Source organism: Salmo salar, chromosome ssa20 (assembly GCF_905237065.1).
Source record: "Salmo salar chromosome ssa20, Ssal_v3.1, whole genome shotgun sequence".
In the NCBI taxonomy this organism is placed as follows: domain Eukaryota; kingdom Metazoa; phylum Chordata; class Actinopteri; order Salmoniformes; family Salmonidae; genus Salmo; species Salmo salar.
Window position 1 is genome coordinate 5,660,195 of NC_059461.1, and position 17,488 is coordinate 5,677,682.

Sequence of the window (17,488 nt, forward strand, 5' to 3'; positions counted from 1 at the left end):
GCCCATAAGAAGTTAATGTTCTGTTGGTAGTTTAATGTTCCTCATAGCTTATCAATTTTATATTCCAAAGATTGCACGTTTGCTAGCAGAATGGAAGGCAGTGGGGGTTTATTCGATCGCCTATGAATTCTCGGAAGGCAGCCCGCCCTCCGGACCCTTTTTCTCCACCTTCTCCTCACGCAAATGACGGGCATCTGGGCCTGTTCCCGGGAAAACAGTATGTCCTTCCCGTCGGACTCGTTAAAGGAAAAAAAAGGATTCTGCCAGTTCGTGGTGAGTAATCGCAGTTCTGATGTCCAGAGGTTATTTTCTGTCATAAGAGATGGTAGCAGCAACATATCTACGAAATAAGTTAATAAGTAAGTTACAAACCACGCAAAGAAACGAACAAAAAAACACAATTGTATAGGAACATGTAAAACGTCAGCCTTCTTCTCTGGCGACATCTTAAAAAAATAAGAATCTGAGAGAGAGAATGTCAATTGAATGCATTTCATGAGAGTGGGAATTGTAGTTTAGCAGCCATCCTACCCTATACCTCTCTACTGGCTCACATCTGAAACTAAGGAGGGTTGGGCCAGGCTGACATCTGGACGGGAGACCAGTGCCCCTAAAATGTTGTTTCTTTAAGATTCATTGGCACAAGCGTAGGTTTGTACCATTTGGTACGTGTTACCAATGGTGTTGAATTATTTGAGGTAAGTACCAGAAAGTATCAATTGTTAGCACATAATTTCTTAGTAAATACCATGTAAATACCACTTTAAACATGGAGGTAAAATAAAGCATAACCAAAGCAACATGTGTGATTAAGAGCACACCTACCTTCTCAGCCATCATTTGGAGGAAGACATCGAAGATTTTATCACTGACACAGATCACACAATGCATCATACCTGATGAAACGTTGAATCAGAAACCAAAAAAATACATAAATACAAACAATATTATAACGCAGATAAAACGCAGATACAACATTACGCCCACCAGATTTGTCCTTCTGGATAGTTTTGTCCTCAAAGTACCGGAACATCACATGGAAAATGTCTGCGTCGTTAGAACGCAACATCCTGAGACAGAACCAGAGAGAAAGAGAATAATATGAGTCCCCTAATGTTGGGGAATATAAACCAGGAGAGGATAAATAGGTTCTGCTCCAACCTCATGTGATCTGAGGCTGAATGTACAAAGTGTATCACGGTGAGAGTGCTGATCTAGGCTCAGGTCCTTGCTTTTCGATACAATCAATGTGTATAATGATCCAAAAGCCCAAACTGATCCCAAATCAGCACTCCTATTCCGAGACACTTGATACATATGGGCCCTGGTCTGTATACAGACAGTATGTAGGTGGCCATGGGTAATAGAGCAGCAGCAGCAGATATAGATCTATAGGGGGTAGCACACCTCATGTACTCCAGCCTGTAGACAGACAGTAGGCATGTCGAGATGGCAAAGTCTAGTTTGTTGATGAGAGCAGATCCTTCAGGGGAGGGGTCCAACAGGTTGATGATGGTGGATCGCAGATCACTCAACTCAGCCTGCACGACAGACAGACAGACAGACAGACAGACAGACAGGTAGTAATTCTTACAGGAAGAGGGACAACTAGGTACATGATGGGGGCAGGTAGAGTTCCAATAAAGATACAGGTGGCATTATTTAGGTTAGTTGAATTGACCACCTGACGGTGTTGTTCTTTGTGTGTGTGTCTGTGTTTTGTGTGTACCGGTGTGACTATCGTTCTTCAGGGCAGAGTTGTACTGTAGTTCAGAGCGGAGTGGTTCACCGCTGGGAAAAGTCAGGAGAGGAGACTTGGTGGCGATCTCACACACTTCTCTGTCCATAGACCCGAGCCCTCCACAGCAGAGCCCATGACAACATAGTACAGCCAGAAGTGGTCAGTGGTCCACAGTGCCATGGCAGAAATTTGTTAAAACCATCAAGGTTAGTCAATCTGGATTGCAATGGAATTATAAAATCTAAAATAACAACGTATGGGCATGTCATAACCTTGTCAAAAAAACTATTCAACAAAATAGCCCATGCTTACAAAATTGATGTATGAGGTAAAAATGTGTAACCTCCAATTATTTAAACATGGCAGTGAAACACCCTTTGATGTTGGCTTCCTTGTTATTGATATCAATTGGTTAAATGGGAAAACAAGTAAAACAAATACAGATACAGTGGGGACTTTGTCCCCATTGTTGTTTGATCTGGGTTATTTGTTCAAGGGAAGAGGACATCAAAGTTCAGTTTGGTCTTTCTGCTCTTTCTTCACAGCGTTGCAAACAGGCCACACACACACACAAGTTCCCGCCACCACAGAGAAAGCACAGGTAAGCCATTTTAGTCCCCTACTGCCAATATATTGACTATTGTTGTTGTGTTCATGCTTATTAACAAACTATTTATTAACTGAAAACTTATTCTGAAATTGAGCAGAAAAGTTTGTAAGATTTGAACTGCTGAAAAAAATTATATAGGAAAGGGTTTTAATAAAGTGTTAATTCAATTCTAATAACATGTTTGGATGTTCTTTGATGTATGGGGAAACTGTCTTATGTATCCAACCAAAAGAAGGCTAAACATGTTGATATTGACCATGGTTATTTGTGCTTGATAAATGCCTTAGGTCAGTATTTCCCAAATGGTGGGTTCCTGATTCCTGCTGTGTCGTGGCTTAAGACGCAGTCCTGACTAGAAACACTGGTGGCTTCAAGTCAGGTGGTTTGTTCTAGATTAATAAATGCTTTCTATGTCATGTCTGTGTAAGGATGTGGGTTGTCACGATCATCGCTGTGTCCTGTCTCTTTGTCGGAACGTCTCTGGCCGGGGTCAAGGACCTGGGCTCTCACTTCAGATTCTATGACCAGAGTCCGACCCCAAACACTGAGCCAGACCCACGAGGCCTTAGCCAGGGTGGAGCTCTGGACGTGGAGAACATTCCTCTGGAGTTCCACAAAGAGAACACTGTGACCAACGATCTGCCCCTGGAAGGCTTCGAGGATGAAGACTACATTGACTTTGACAAGATCCTGGTTGAGGGGGGGGATGACTACAGGTAGGTGATATACATTGTTAGAGGATGAGTACAGTCGTGGCCAAAAGTTGAGCATGACACAAATATTAACTTTCAAAGTCTGCTGCCTCAGTTTGTATGATGGCAATTTGCATATACTCCAGAATGTTATGAAGAGTGATCAGATGAATTGCAATTAATTGCAGAGTCCCTCTTTGCCATGCAAATGAACTGAATCCCCAAAAAACATTTCCACTGCATTTCAGCCCTGCCACAAAAGGACCAGCTAACATCATGTAAGTGATTCTCTCGTTAACACGTGTGAGTGTTGACGAGGAAATGACTGGAGATCACTCTGTCATGCTGATTGAGTTCGAATAACACACTAGAAGCTTCAAAAGGAGGGTGGTGCTTGGAATCATTGTTCTTCCTCAGTCAAGCATGGTTACCTGCAAGGAAACACGTGCCGTCCTCATTGCTTTGCACAAAAAGGGCTTCACGTGCAAGGATATTGCTGCCAGTAAGATTGCACCTAAATCAACCATTTATCATATCATCAAGAACTTCAAAGAGAGCGGTTGAATTGTTGCTCAGGAATGGCAGCAGGCAGGTGTGAGTGCATCTGCACCCCACAGTGAGGCAAAGACTTTTGGAGGATGGCCTGGTGTCAAGAAGGGCATCAAAGAAGCCACTTCTCTCCAGGAAAAACATCAAGGACAGACTGATATTCTGCAAAAGGTACAGGGATTGGACTGCTGAGGACTGGGGTAAAGTAATTTTCTCTGATGAATCCCCTTTCCGATTGTTTGGGGCATCCGGAAAAAAAACTTGTCCAGAGAAGACAGGGTGACCATTCATGTGTGGGGTTGCTTCTCAGCCAAGGGAGTGGGCTGACTCACAATTTTGCCTAAGAACACAGCCATGAATAAAGAATGGTACGAACACATCCTCCGAGAGCAACTTCTCCCAGCCATCCAGGAACAGTTTGGTGATGAACAATGCCTTTTCCAGCATGATGGAGCAACTTGCCATAAGGCAAAAGTGATAACTAAGTGGCTCGAGGAACAAAATATCGATATTTTGGGTCCATGGCCAGGAAACTCCCCAGACCTTAATCCCATTGAGAGCTTGTGGTCAATCCTCAAGAGGCAGGTGGACAATCAAAAACCCACAAATTCTGACAAACTCCAAGCATTGATTATGCAAGAATGGGCTGCCATCAGTCAGGATGTGGCCCGGAAGTTAATTGACAGCATGCCAGGGCGGATTGCAGAGGTCTTGAAAAAGAAGGGTCAACACTGCAAATATTGACTCTTAGCATTAACTTCATGTAATTGTCAATAAAAGCCTTTGACACTTATGAAATGCTTGTAATTATACTTCAGTATTCCATAGTAACATCTGCCAAAAATATCTAAAGACACTGAAGCAGCAAACTGTGAAAATTAATATTTGTGTCATTCTCAAAACTTTTGGCCACGACTGTACAATGTCAAGTGATTTGAGCACTGGGAAGCTCTGTAGACATATTTTTGATTGAAGTGGCACAGTTGGCTGGAGCATGGTGCACGCTTGTGGGTTAGCTATTTTCATAATATTTATATTATTACAGTGAAGGGGATGAGATTGATGAGATCGCAACTCCCGCTCCAGATATCGACATCTTCGCTGAACCCTCAGACCCAAAGACGCGGCGGGCCAGACTTCTACGCCTATTCCATGGGCACTCACGCCTCCAACGAATCAATTTGGTCAACGCCCACTTTGGCTTTAAACTCTACCGTAGCCTTCGGAACGATGTAAACCAGACCGACAACATTCTGCTGGCGCCCATCGGAATCTCCATTGCCATGGGAATGATGTCACTTGGAGCGGGGCCCGGAACACATGCGCAGCTTTACCAGACGCTGGGATTTGCCGATTTCGTCAATGCAAGCCATCACTATGACAACGCTACTGTACACAAGCTGTTCCGGAAGCTTACGCACAGACTCTTCCGACGGAACTTCGGATACACATTGCGATCCGTTAACGACCTGTACGTGAAAAAAGAGGTGGCTGTGGAACCGAGTTTCCGGGCAAATACCAAGGCATACTATTTTGCAGAGCCCCAGTCAGTGGACTTTGAAGACAAGGTGTTTGTGGACAAGGCCAACTGGCGCATCTCGAAGCTGACCAAAGGACTGATTAGAGAACCTCTGAAGAGTGTGGACCCCAGTATGGTGCTGATGCTACTCAATTACCTCTATTTTAAAGGTATGGACAACATCAGAGAAATAAGCCTCAACTATGCCATTTCTATTGACCAAGGTTCAAGTATCTTTCTATCTAGCCTTAGATTTTAAAGTTGATATATTATGGGCTGTTTTACATTTCCATTACATTTGAACAGCTAGATTCAAATCCTCTCTTTGTAAGTTAGTTGTGAAATATCTTATTGACACAAGCCAGTCGATCTCACCAACACAAACAGGTACATGGCAGCAGAAATTCCCAAAAGAGAGGACTCACTACCGGAACTTCCGTGTGAATGAAAAGACGAATGTTCGAGTGCCAATGATGCAGAACAAAGGGAACTACCTGGTGGCTGCAGACCATGAACTGCAGTGTGACATCTTACAGGTGGGTGGTAGTCATTTAGTTGGGGGAAGTGGGTTCAAAAAGAAAGAAGATTAAGTGCACTGTGATATAGTCCTACGGTATGCTTCCAAGTCAGATGATGGCCCTAAAGGGTTCAAAAGTTGCTTTGAAACAATGTTCTAGCATTTTCCAATGCAAAGAGATTTGAGAACTGGAAAAGCACAATTGTAGTCAACATGAGGTGAAAAAGGTTAAAAAAAAAATGAATCAAACCATGATTATTGCTATTCTAGCTACCCTACGCGGGGAACATCAGCATGCTCATCGCCCTGCCCAGGAAGATCTCTGGCATGAGGAACCTGGAGAAAGAGATCTCCCCCACCGTGGTCAACAAGTGGCTCAGTAACATGACCAACAGGTAAGACCATATTACTGCCACACCTGGTCACAGCTGAACAACAGGTCATAACATAATGACCACACCTGGTCTGAACATTATGACTACCTGTCCAAGAGGTAAGAAAACATGATTGACTGACAGGCAGACTTGATAAAAGACATGACCACACAAGACAATACGTGACCACTCCTGGCAATACTTGACCGGCAAGTGAGCAGACCTGGGCCCCAGGTAAGAAAAACTGACTACACACGGTGAACAGGAAAGAACACCAGACCCGGTAAGATGACCACTAGGTTAGAGTATAACAAATGATGGGAGTTATGGATAAGATATATGGGTCTAAAAGATTATTTTCTGTATTGGTTTCTCCCCCAGGACGCGTGAGGTGGTGTTTCCCAAGTTTAAGCTGGAGCAGAGTTATGACCTGATAGATAACCTGAAGGAGATGGGCCTCACAGACCTGTTTGAGGAGAAGGGTGACTTCACGGGGATGACTTCCGAGAAGATCGCTATTAACTGGGTAAACCTACCTTCTAGATTTGAGTCCCACCTGAAAAACACCCCAATTTTCACTTTAATTTACTCTATTCTAATAACGTCAATACACTGTCAAAGCCAAATAAGTTCAGGCTATCTAATAATGTTTAAATATATCTAGGTCAAGACTAGGTTCTGAACTATGTTACCTTTCTGTTTCTCCCCTCACCACCAGTTGAAGCACCAGGGGACGATCACCGTGAATGAGGAGGGGACAGAGGCTGCGGCTCTAACCCAAGTGGGCTTCATGCCCCTCTCCTCCCAGATCCGCTTTATCGTCGACCATCCCTTCCTCTTCCTCATCTATGAGCACCGCACAGACTGCCTTGTGTTCATGGGCCGTGTGGTCGACCCCTCACAGAGCTAAAAGCTTGGTAACGCTGTATCTTATAGGGATAGTTCACCCAAATTACACATTGACATATTGGTTTCTTTACCCTGTAAGCAATCTATGGACAGAAATCCATGCTTTGGTTTTGTTTACCTGACCACTAATTAGGGTGAACTATCGCTTTAATGTCTTTTTCCAGCTAGCATCTACCCAAAGTAGGAAGCCATTTCAAGAATATTTGCCTTTTAACCAATCCTGCTGATCCTACAATCAGACTACTAACCGGTGTCTGAGGGAGAGGTCAGTTAGGAGTGTTTGTTATTTGCTGTCTGTTAATGTTCCATCTCTCCCCACATTTACAGTGGAGGCTGTTCAACTAGAAACCTTGATAATGTATCGCCGTGACCACATTAATGCTATGTTGTGACTGCTTTGGCTATTCAAGAAACATTTTAGAGAAAGTAAATGTGTCAATTTGACCATGACTTAAAAAGGTTGGATATTTTGTATTTTTTTATGTATTTAGGAGGTTTAGATGTTCTGAAGAGTATGTGAAGTTCTGTCAAGAAGTTTAGCTAAAATATATGCAAAAGCATAAGAGACGTTTGAAATTACTTTTGTGTTGTATGACATACATTAAAAGGGCTTTACAAGTTAAAATGCCAGCGCAAAACATGTTTTCTGTGTGTCACGATGTGTCTGTTCATGGACTAATCAAAAAATATTTTTCACCAATATATATATATTTTATCAGCTTTCCCCCCAAAAAAATGGGGGGGGGGGCACACTGCCTGCCCTGCCCTCCAGGACATCTACTGCACCCGGTGTCACAATGAGGCCAAGAAGATCATCAAGGACTTCGAAGTTCAACAGCAGGTTGAAACTGAGTGTAAAACATGGTCAATGTGGATGTTGTTTCAAAGCCCAACAACGAAATGGACAGCGCTTTCTAAGGTGATTGATTAATTCAAAACACCTATACACATATTAGAGCTTTTGCATAGGCTTATGACAAACTGAATAAAAATTATGATTGTGCCCTTATACAATACATAGCCTACTGCATATTACTTATGGGGAAAAAAACTAAACAGACTTAAGATGACTTTGGTAAATAATTAGTGTAGCCTATACTCCAAAATAAAACAAGAGTAATTGCCTTTGAGTTTGGACTGTATTATTATTCATACTGGATGGACTGGTTACCTTAAGCTACACTCCAAAATGTCTACCATGAGTCTGGGAGAGAACGTATAGCCCGATGGCGATGCTGTTGGTTCACTGATTGTGCATGGCGGCTTACAGAGTTAGTCTACAATTACAGTGAATTTGTATTTTTTAAATTTTCATAATTAATTGGGTGACACATTCCCTTTAGCTATACAGAATATTTCACCACTGTGCATTTCCATCTCCTCCGCTCTCTCTATTCCTTTCTAGAGCGCGCAGAGGGGCTGTCAACAGTTTAGTGAAATATGTTTTGTTGCGAAAACATGCTACTATCAATGTTCTGAACAGAATTCACTTGGTTTCCCAAATTAAGTACTGGGTAGATGAAGGAACAGGGTTGGAGAGCCCATGGCATACAGAGTTTGGGCAGAATATCACCTGTCGCGCAGCGAGAGCATGCTCCTCAAACAGTTGTTGATGCGTGGAGTGAAATACTTGTTTATTTATTTCTCAGCTTCTCATATTAAGCACAGCTCCACTATAAAATCGAAGTAGCCTACCTGGCATCATTGAAAAACGGACCGTCGGGAAAGTGTGTGGCCTCCATTCACTATTTGAGTGCATACGGACAACATGTCTTTTTTCCCCTGCCTTTGTTCCTACCCATTTGATAACGAGGCATTCTAAATCAAAACTAATTCTACATTAGGGCTGACCCCATTTAGTCAACTGGTTGATTACTGTTGGTCGACCAAGATTTTTTTTTGTCAAGCAACAAATATATATACATAAAAAAATAATGGCACACGAGACACCTGTCTGATTCACGCCTGTCTGAGTGGACTAATCCATTGTGAAGGCCGCACACCAGTAGTACATGTATCAGTAATGTCACGTCTGCTCCCGCTCTTCCCCCCTAGTGCTTGAGGGCGCCAGGCTGCCCTGCATCATGCACTCCTATCATCATTACACACACCTGCCTTCCCTCGTCACATGCATCAGTGATATTGGACTCACCTGGACTCATTCATCACCTGTTTATTTCCTCCCCTATATTTGTCAGTTGCCTTGCTCTGTTCCCTGCTGCTGCATTAATTGTTATTTGTCTGTGTTACTTGTTTTCTGACGCTGTTCCTGTCTTGGTCCATATCCGTTCCATATTAAATGTTTGACTCCCCGTACCTGCTTCGCCTCTCCAGCGTCATCCCATGTGAGAGAATGCAGCAGCCATCACACGAAGCATCGGGGAGTACTGGCGTTCCGGTTGGTATGGTGGCATCGGCTCTGGGTCGCCACCGATGGAACGGGGGTGCCTAGTCAGTTTGTTGGGCTTCCTCGCCCTAGCTGGCTCGAGAGGTTTCCTTGCCCCGGTTGGCTCGAATGGCGCCCATCCCACATCGAGCCTCAACCGGATCGTCAGTTCTTGTTCGCCCAGACGGTCCGGGAGTTTTTTTTTTGTTTTGTTGGTGACGTCGGGGTGGATTCCGCCACCGATGGAACCGGCGGTACCTAAGCCAGCCCGTCTGGATTTCACGCCCTGGCTGGCTCGAGATGTTTCCCTGCCTCTGTTGGCTCGGCGGCTTCCCATCCCACGTCACACTCCACCGGATTTTCGGGCTCCCTCTCTGCAGTGGGATTGACAGGCGTCTTGCCTCAGCTGGATCGTCGGACTTCCATACCTCAGCCGGCTCGCCAGGCTCTCACGCTCCTGCCGGTTCGTTGGGCTTCCACGCCCCAACCGGCTTGCCCAGCGCCCATGTCTTGGCCGGGTCGCCCAGGTGGGACGCCGGGTGGCACTCCTAGAGGGGAGGTACTGTCACGTCTGCTCCCGCCCCCCCCCCCCCCAGCGCTTGAGGTCGCCAGGCTGCCCTGAATCACGCACTCCTATCATCCATTACTCACACCAGCCTTCGCTCGTCAAGCGCATCACCTGGACTCGTTCCCTTGCACTGTTCCCTGCTGCTGCATTAATTGTTATTTGTCTGTATTACTTGTTTTCTGACGCTGTTCCAGTTTCGTTCCATGTCCGTTCCATATTAAATGTTTGACTCCCCCCCGTACCTGCTTCACCTCTCCAGCGTCATCCCATGTGACAGGTAATTACCGTCATTTCTAATCAACAATGTTTGTTTGGCCACAGTAATTTCTGTTAATGCATTCATTATTATTATTAGAGGCCGATGCCACAGACAAAGAAGTACCAGTATATCAGGTGAATATAATTGTCCTTGCATTGTATGAGGCTTTTCTTATTATCTAAACTTGGGAGGTCAATTGATGTTATGCAAGGTTGTAATGTCTTCTAAAAATGTTTCTCTGTTTTCCTGTTTTACAGCTTCGATGCTCTGGAGCCTGGTGTTGTCGCCAAGGAGCGTTCGGACTCAGTCGGGACCAGGTTTCAGCTGCTGCGCAATGCTGACGCCCTTCCTCCCATAGATGGTCTGCCTGTGCAAGCACCACCTGGACTGGACACAACTACACCTATGCTACTATAGAAAAATATATCCTGCTGCTCAGTCACTTTACCCCTTATTGTATGCATATAACTATCTTGTCTACCACTGATATAGTAATTGATATTGCATATTATTTTGATATTTCTCTACTGGCACTGACACTTTTTTGAATACATTTTTATATTGACACTTTCTATTTTTGATATTGCTTATATGCAAGTAACCATTTCACTGTACTGTTTACACCTATATCCTCTAATGTTTTATTGTGTGTTTACCAGAGATGGTAATGTGAAGAACAACATGACCTGCACCAAAGTCAGATTAGGATACAGTGAGGGAAAAAAGTATTTGTTCCCCTGCTGATTTTGTATGTTTGCCCACTGACAAAGAAATGATCAGTCAATAATTTTAATGGTAGGTTTATTTGAACAGTGAGAGACAGAATGTCAAAAATGTTATAAATTGATTTGCATTTTAATGAGGGAAATAAGTATTTGACCCCCTCTCAATCAGAAAGATTTATGGCTCCCAGGTGTCTTTTATACAGGTAACGAGCTGAGATTAGGAGCACACTCTTAAAGGGAGTGCTCCTAATCTCACCTTGTTACCTGTATAAAAGACACCTGTCCACAGAAGCAATCAGATTCCAAACTCTCCACCATGGCCAAGACCAAAGAGCTCTCCAAGGATGTCAGGGACAAGATTGTAGACCTACACAAGGCTGGAATGGGCTACAAGACCATCACCAAGCAACTTGGTGAGAAGGTGACAACAGTTGGTGTGATTATTCGCAAATGGAAGAAACACAAAATAACTGTCAATCTCTCTCGGCCTGGGGCTCCATGCAAGATCTCACCTCGTGGAGTTGCAATGATCATGAGAACGGTGAGGAATCAGCCCAGAACTACACGGGAGAATCTTGTCAATGATCTCAAGGCAGCTGGGACCATAGTCACCAAGAAAACAATTGGTAACACACTATGCCGTGAAGGACTGAAATCCTGCAGCACACGCAAGGTCTCCCTGCTCAAGAAAGCACATATACATGCCTGTCTGAAGTTTGCCAATGAACATCTGAATGATTCAGAGGACAACTGGGTGAAAGTGTTGTGGTCAGATGAGACCAAAATGGAGCTCTTTGGCATCAACTCAACTTGCCATGTTTGGAGTAGGAGGAATGCTGCCTATGACTGTCACGGCTGTCGTTATGTAGAGAGGACTAAGGCGCAGCGGGTTGCGTGCTCATGATTATAGTTTATTAAATAAATGTGAACACGGAAAACAAGAAAACAAAGAACGACAAACCGACAGTTTTACAGGCTGAATACTAGCAGTGCAAAAATCAACTACCCACAAACAAACAGGTGAACACAAGCTCTTAAATATGTCTCTCAATCAGGAACAACGATGAATAGCTGTTCCTGATCGAGAGCCACACGGACCAACAAAGAAATACACACACTAGAAAAACCTAGAATAAAAAAAACAGAACATACACCAAAACCCCGGAATACATAAATAAAACACCCCTCTACAATACACATAACCCCGAACCGCATAAAACAAATACCCTCTGCCACGTCCTGACCAACCTACAAATACAAATAACAAATACAAATAACAAATAACCCCTATACTGGTCAGGACGTGACAGTACCCCCCCCCCTACAGACCCCGGATGCACCTCAACAAAAAAATAAAAAAATAAACCCCTAACGATAGGGAGGGAAGGGAGGGTGGCTGCCATCAACGATGGCACCTGTGCTACACCCCCCTCCCCAACCCACCTATACTGGAGGTGGCTTAGGTTCTGGCCTACTGTCCTCCAGACTGTAGGCAGAGTCTCTTGTCTCCGGACCATAGGCAGACTCACTCAGTTCCGGGTCGTAGGCAGACTCATTCAGTTCCGGGCTGTAAGCAGACTCACACAATTCAAAGTTATTGTAAACCTCATTCTGATCCGGATCGCAGGCAGACTCACTCGGTTCCGGGTCGCAGGCAGACTCACTCGGTTCCGGGTCGCAGGCAGACTCACTCGGTTCCGGGTCGCAGGCAGACTCACCTGGTTTCGGACAGTGGGCCGTCTCACCTGGTTCCGGACAGTGGGCCGTCTCACCTGGTTACGGACAGTGGGCCGTCTCACCTGGTTCCGGATACTCTGGACGAGGCACTGTTGCCGGATACTCTGGACGAGGCACTGTTGCCGGACACTCTGGACGAGGCACTGTTGCAGGACACTCTGGACGAGGCACTGTTGCCGGACACTCTGGACGAGGCACTGTTGCCGGACACTCTGGACGAGGCACTGTTGCCGGACACTCTGGACGAGGCACTGTTGCCGGACACTCTGGACGAGGCACTGTTGCCGGACACTCTGGACGAGGCACTGTTGCCGGACACTCTGGACGAGGCACTGTTGCCGGACACTCTGGACGAGGCTCTGTTGCCGGACACTCTGGGCGAGGCTCTGTTGCCGGACACTCTGGACGAGGCTCTGTTGCCGGACACTCTGGGCGAGGCACTGTTGCCGGACACTCTGGGCGAGGCACTGTTGCCGGACACTCTGGGCGAGGCACTGTTGCCGGACACTCTGGGCGAGGCACTGTTGCCGGACACTCTGGGCGAGGCACTGTTGCCGGACACTCTGGGCGAGGCACTGTTGCCGGACACTCTGGGCGAGGCACTGTTGCCGGACACTCTGGGCGAGGCACTGTTGCCGGACACTCTGGGCGAGGCACTGTTGCCGGACACTCTGGGCGAGGCACTGTTGCCGGACACTCTGGGCGAGGCACTGTTGCCGGACACTTGGGCCTGGTCTGATGCACTGGAAGCCTGATGCGTGGTGCTGGTACTGGACGTGCCAGCCTGGAGACACGCGCCTCAAGGCTAGTGTGTGTAGCGGGAAACACTGGACCATAGAGGCGCACTGGCAGTCTCGAGTGCAGGACTGGCATCACCCCTACTGGCTGGATGCCCACTTTCCCCTGGCACATGCGGGGCGCTGGTACTGCGCATACCGGCCTGAAAATACCCAGCCTCGCCACAGCACCCATCACCCCTAAGCACGGGACCTGTCCAGTCATATGTCGCCCAAAAAAGGTACGGGGATTTGGCCTGGGGCTCAATCCTTGCCCAGCCAAACTACCCGTGTGCCCCCCCCAAAAAAAATCTTGGGGCTGCCTCCCGGGCTCCCTTACCAGCCGTGTTCCCCGGTCCTCACCAGACTTCCTCCATGGACCCTCTCCGGCCAGAATCTGCTCCCAAGTCCATTTCTCCCGTTGGTCCAACTCAAATTCACGTCGCTCCTTTCTCTGCTGCTTGGTCTTTTTGTGGTGGGTAGTTCTGTCACGGCTGTCGTTATGTAGAGAGGACCAAGGCGCAGTGGGTTGCATGCTCATCATTATATTTATTAAATAAATGTGAACACGGAAAACAAGAAAACAAAGAACGACAAACCAACAGTTTTACGGGCTGAATACTAGCAGTGCAAAAATCAACTACCCACAAACAAACAGGTGAACACAAGCTCTTAAATATGGCACTCAATCAGGAACAACGATGAACAGCTGTTCCTGATCGAGAGCCACACGGACCAACAAAGAAATACACACACTAGAAAAACCTAGAATACAAAAACCAGAACATACACCAAAACCCCAGAATACATAAATAAAACACCCCTCTACAATACACATAACCCCCGAACCACATAAAACAAATACCCTCTGCCACATCCTGACCAACCTACAAATACAAATAACCCCTATACCGGTCAGGACGTGACAATGACCCCAATGACCGTCAAACATGGAGGTGGAAACATTATGCTTTGGGGGTGTTTTTCTGCTAAGGGGACAGGACTACCTTCACCGCATCAAAGGGACGATGGACGGGGCCATGTACCGTCAAATCTTGGGTGAGAACCAAGATTTTTCCCTCAGCCAGGGCATTGAAAATGGGTCGTGGATGGGTATTCCAGCATGACAATGACCCAAAACACACGGGCCAAGGCAACAAAGGAGTGGCTCAAGAAGAAGCACATTAAGGTCCTGGAGTGGCCTAGCCAGTCTCCAGAGCTTAATCCCATAGAAAATCTGTGGAGGGAGCTGAAGGTTCGAGTTGCCAAACGTCAGCCTCAAAACCTTAATGACTTGGAGAAGATCTGCAAAGAGGAGTGGGACAAAATCCCTCCTGAGATGTGTGCAAACCTGGTGGCCAACTACAAGAAACGTCTGACCTCTGTGATTGCCAACAAGGGTTTTGCCACCAAGTACTAAGTCATGTTTTGCAGAGGGGTCAAATACTTATTTCCCTCATTAAAATGCAAATCATTTTATAACATTTTTGACATGCGTTTTTCTGGATTTTGTTTGTTGTTATTCTGTCTCTCACTGTTCAAATAAACCTACCATTAAAATGATAGACTGATCATTTCTTTGTCAGTGGGCAAACGTACAAAATCAGCAGGGGATCAAATACTTTTTTCCCTCACTGTATAGGCCAAGGACTAGATAGTGTATTTTTACCTGGAGTTTTTCCTTATTGTAGGATACTATTTCTACCACTTTTAGTCTTAATCTTTGGTTGTTAACTACACTACTCACTCTGTTTAGCACATGGCCTCACATGTGACTCCTTAAAGAGATGGGTGGGGCTAAGGCTTATTAAGAGGATGTGAACGATGCTGAATGTGTGTAGACAAAGAGGTGCTCTCCAGTAGGTGTTACAAGTTCATCAACTTTCAAAGCAGAATTACTTGTCCATTGTTCCTCAACTACAGTTTATGATATACCATTTTCTAGCTCTGAGTCTCTACTTTTATCCAATGTAAAAAAAAACACAATTTCAAATTTTGCTACATAAGCCCAAATCGAGGCATTAAGTCAGGTTTTCAATTCAGGCTGTAACAACAAAATGTGGAAAATTCAAGGGGTGTGAATACTTTCTGACATTGTTTGTTCTAAAATGTCTTAATTCCTTTATTTAAATGTTTTTGATTTGCGTGTATTGTTATGTATTACTGCACTGACCATAAGCATTTCACTATACCTATGATAACATCTGCTAAATACGTGTACGTGACTGATAAAACTGTTTTATTTGATAAAGGGTGAAAACAAAGAGTCTTGCTAACACCAGCCTGTCTACATCCTTAACTATGTAGTCACTTTGGTCACACCTCTGCCAGGCTAGAAAACAAAAGCTCCAAGATAAAAACCTAGTGACATCTTTTGCAAGAAGAGTAAATATTTGTTGGCAGAGTTAACTTCTATGGGCTACGTGCGGGACACAGCCAGTGAAATATCAGGGCGGCAAATTCAAAACAACAAAATGTCATAAATCAAATTTCTCAAACATACAACTATTTTACACCATTTTAAAGATACACTTCTCCTTGATGTAACCACATTGTCCGATTTCAAAAAGGCTTTGCAGTGAAAGTAAAACATTAGATTATGTTAGGAGAGTACATAGACAAAAATAATCACACAGCCATTTTCCAAGCAAGGACATGTGTCACAAAAACCTAAAACACAGCTAAATGAAGCACTAACCTTTGATGATCTTCATCAGATAACACTCCTAGGCCATTATGTTACACAATACATGTATGTTTTGTTCGATAAAGTTCATATTTATATCCAAAAACAGCATTTTACATTGGCGCGTGATGTTCAAAAAATGTATTCCCACCAAAACTACCGGTGAATGTGCATATCAATTTACAAAAATACTCATCATAAACGTTGACAAAATATATAACAATTATTTAAAGAATTATAGATAGACTACTCCTGGATGCAACCGCTGTGTCAGATTTTAAAATAGCTTTACGGAGAAAGCACATTTTTCAATATTCTGAGTACATAGCTTGCCATCACAGCAAGCTATACAGACACCCGCCAAGTTCGGGGTCACCTAAACTCTGAATTAGTATTATAAATATTCTCTTACCTTTGCTGATCTTCATCAGAATGCACTCCCAGGACAGCTACTTCCACAAGGAATGTTGTTTTTGTTCGAAATAATCCATATTTATGTCCAAATACCTCCGTTTTGTTCGTGCGTTCAGAGCACTATCCAAAGGCATAACGCGCGAGCCCAGTACCAGAGACGAAAAGTCAAAATGTTCCATTACGGTACTTAGAAGCATGTCAAAAGCTGTTTAAAATCAATCGTTATGGTATTTTTTATGTAAAATTGCGATAATATTCCAACCGGACAATAGCGTATTCATTCAAGAAGAAAAAGAAGGAACGGCGTGCTTGCGGGATCTCGCATATCCAATCCGTTTGTCTCCAGGCAGTCCACTCAGTGACTGAGCTCCTATATTCTGCCCAGTGACAGGAGAATGCTGAAATAACTTTCTGAAGGCTGTTGACAGCCAATGGAAGCTTTAGGAAGTGCAACGTCACCAAACAGACACTGTAGTTTCGATAGAGAATCAAAAGAAGAACTACAATTCTCAGACTTTCCACTTCCTGCTTGGATTTTTCTCAGGTTTTTGCCTGCCATATGAGTTCTGTTATACTCACAGACACCATTCAAACAGTTTTAGAAACTTCCGAGGGTTATCTATCCAAATCTACTAATAATGCAGATATTCTAGTTTCTGGGCCAGAGTAATAACCAGTTTAATTTGGGTACGTTTTTCATCCGGCCGTGAAAATACTGTCCCCTACACCTCAACAGGTTTTAAACTAATTAGATGGAGCTCAGATTAGTTTTGGTTGGTGTGTGATGCCATCAGATCCATCTGATGTGTTCTAAACACCCTGGACACCGTCGGGAGAGGTTTCGGAATAATTACTATTGAAATGGCGACAGACGGCCCCGATTCTGCCTATAAGGTTCCACCCCTTTTTTCACTTTTTGCCTAAAATGACATACCCAAATCTAACTGCCTGTAACTCAAGCCCTGAAGCAAGGACATGCATATTCCATTTGAAAGGAAACACTTTGTAGTTTGTGGAAAGGAATGA

At 44.6% G+C, this 17,488-nt stretch overlaps 1 protein-coding gene across 2 annotated transcripts; it reads left to right on the forward strand.

Moving 5' to 3' along the window:
* The first annotated feature begins 1,834 nt into the window (after positions 1-1,834).
* Positions 1,835-7,536, forward strand: LOC106580206 (heparin cofactor 2). 2 transcript variants are annotated; one of them, XM_014161022.2, is made up of 8 exons: positions 1,835-1,947; positions 2,287-2,342; positions 2,780-3,067; positions 4,638-5,281; positions 5,499-5,647; positions 5,899-6,023; positions 6,384-6,528; positions 6,721-7,536. In XM_014161022.2, exons 3-8 carry the CDS (start codon positions 2,781-2,783, stop codon positions 6,910-6,912), a joined length of 1,542 nt encoding a protein of 513 aa, XP_014016497.1. In that variant the 5' UTR covers positions 1,835-1,947; positions 2,287-2,342; position 2,780; the 3' UTR covers positions 6,913-7,536. The 2 variants fall into 2 exon arrangements, with proteins under 2 accessions (XP_014016497.1, XP_045560234.1); XM_045704278.1 differs by having other exon boundaries at positions 1,836-1,947; positions 2,639-3,067.
* The last annotated feature ends 9,952 nt before the right edge of the window (positions 7,537-17,488 follow it).

What these genes read in the sequence shown, in the direction of transcription:
- LOC106580206 (XM_014161022.2), top strand. Translation starts at nt 2,781, where the DNA reads ATGTGGGTTGTCACGATCATCGCTGTGTCCTGTCTCTTTGTCGGAACG. An exon ending in GAGGGGGGGGATGACTACAG is followed by an intron (nt 3,068 to 4,637) that starts GTAGGTGATATA and finishes ATATTATTACAG; the next exon opens with TGAAGGGGATGAGATTGATG. An exon ending in TGCAGTGTGACATCTTACAG is followed by an intron (nt 5,648 to 5,898) that starts GTGGGTGGTAGT and finishes TTGCTATTCTAG; the next exon opens with CTACCCTACGCGGGGAACAT.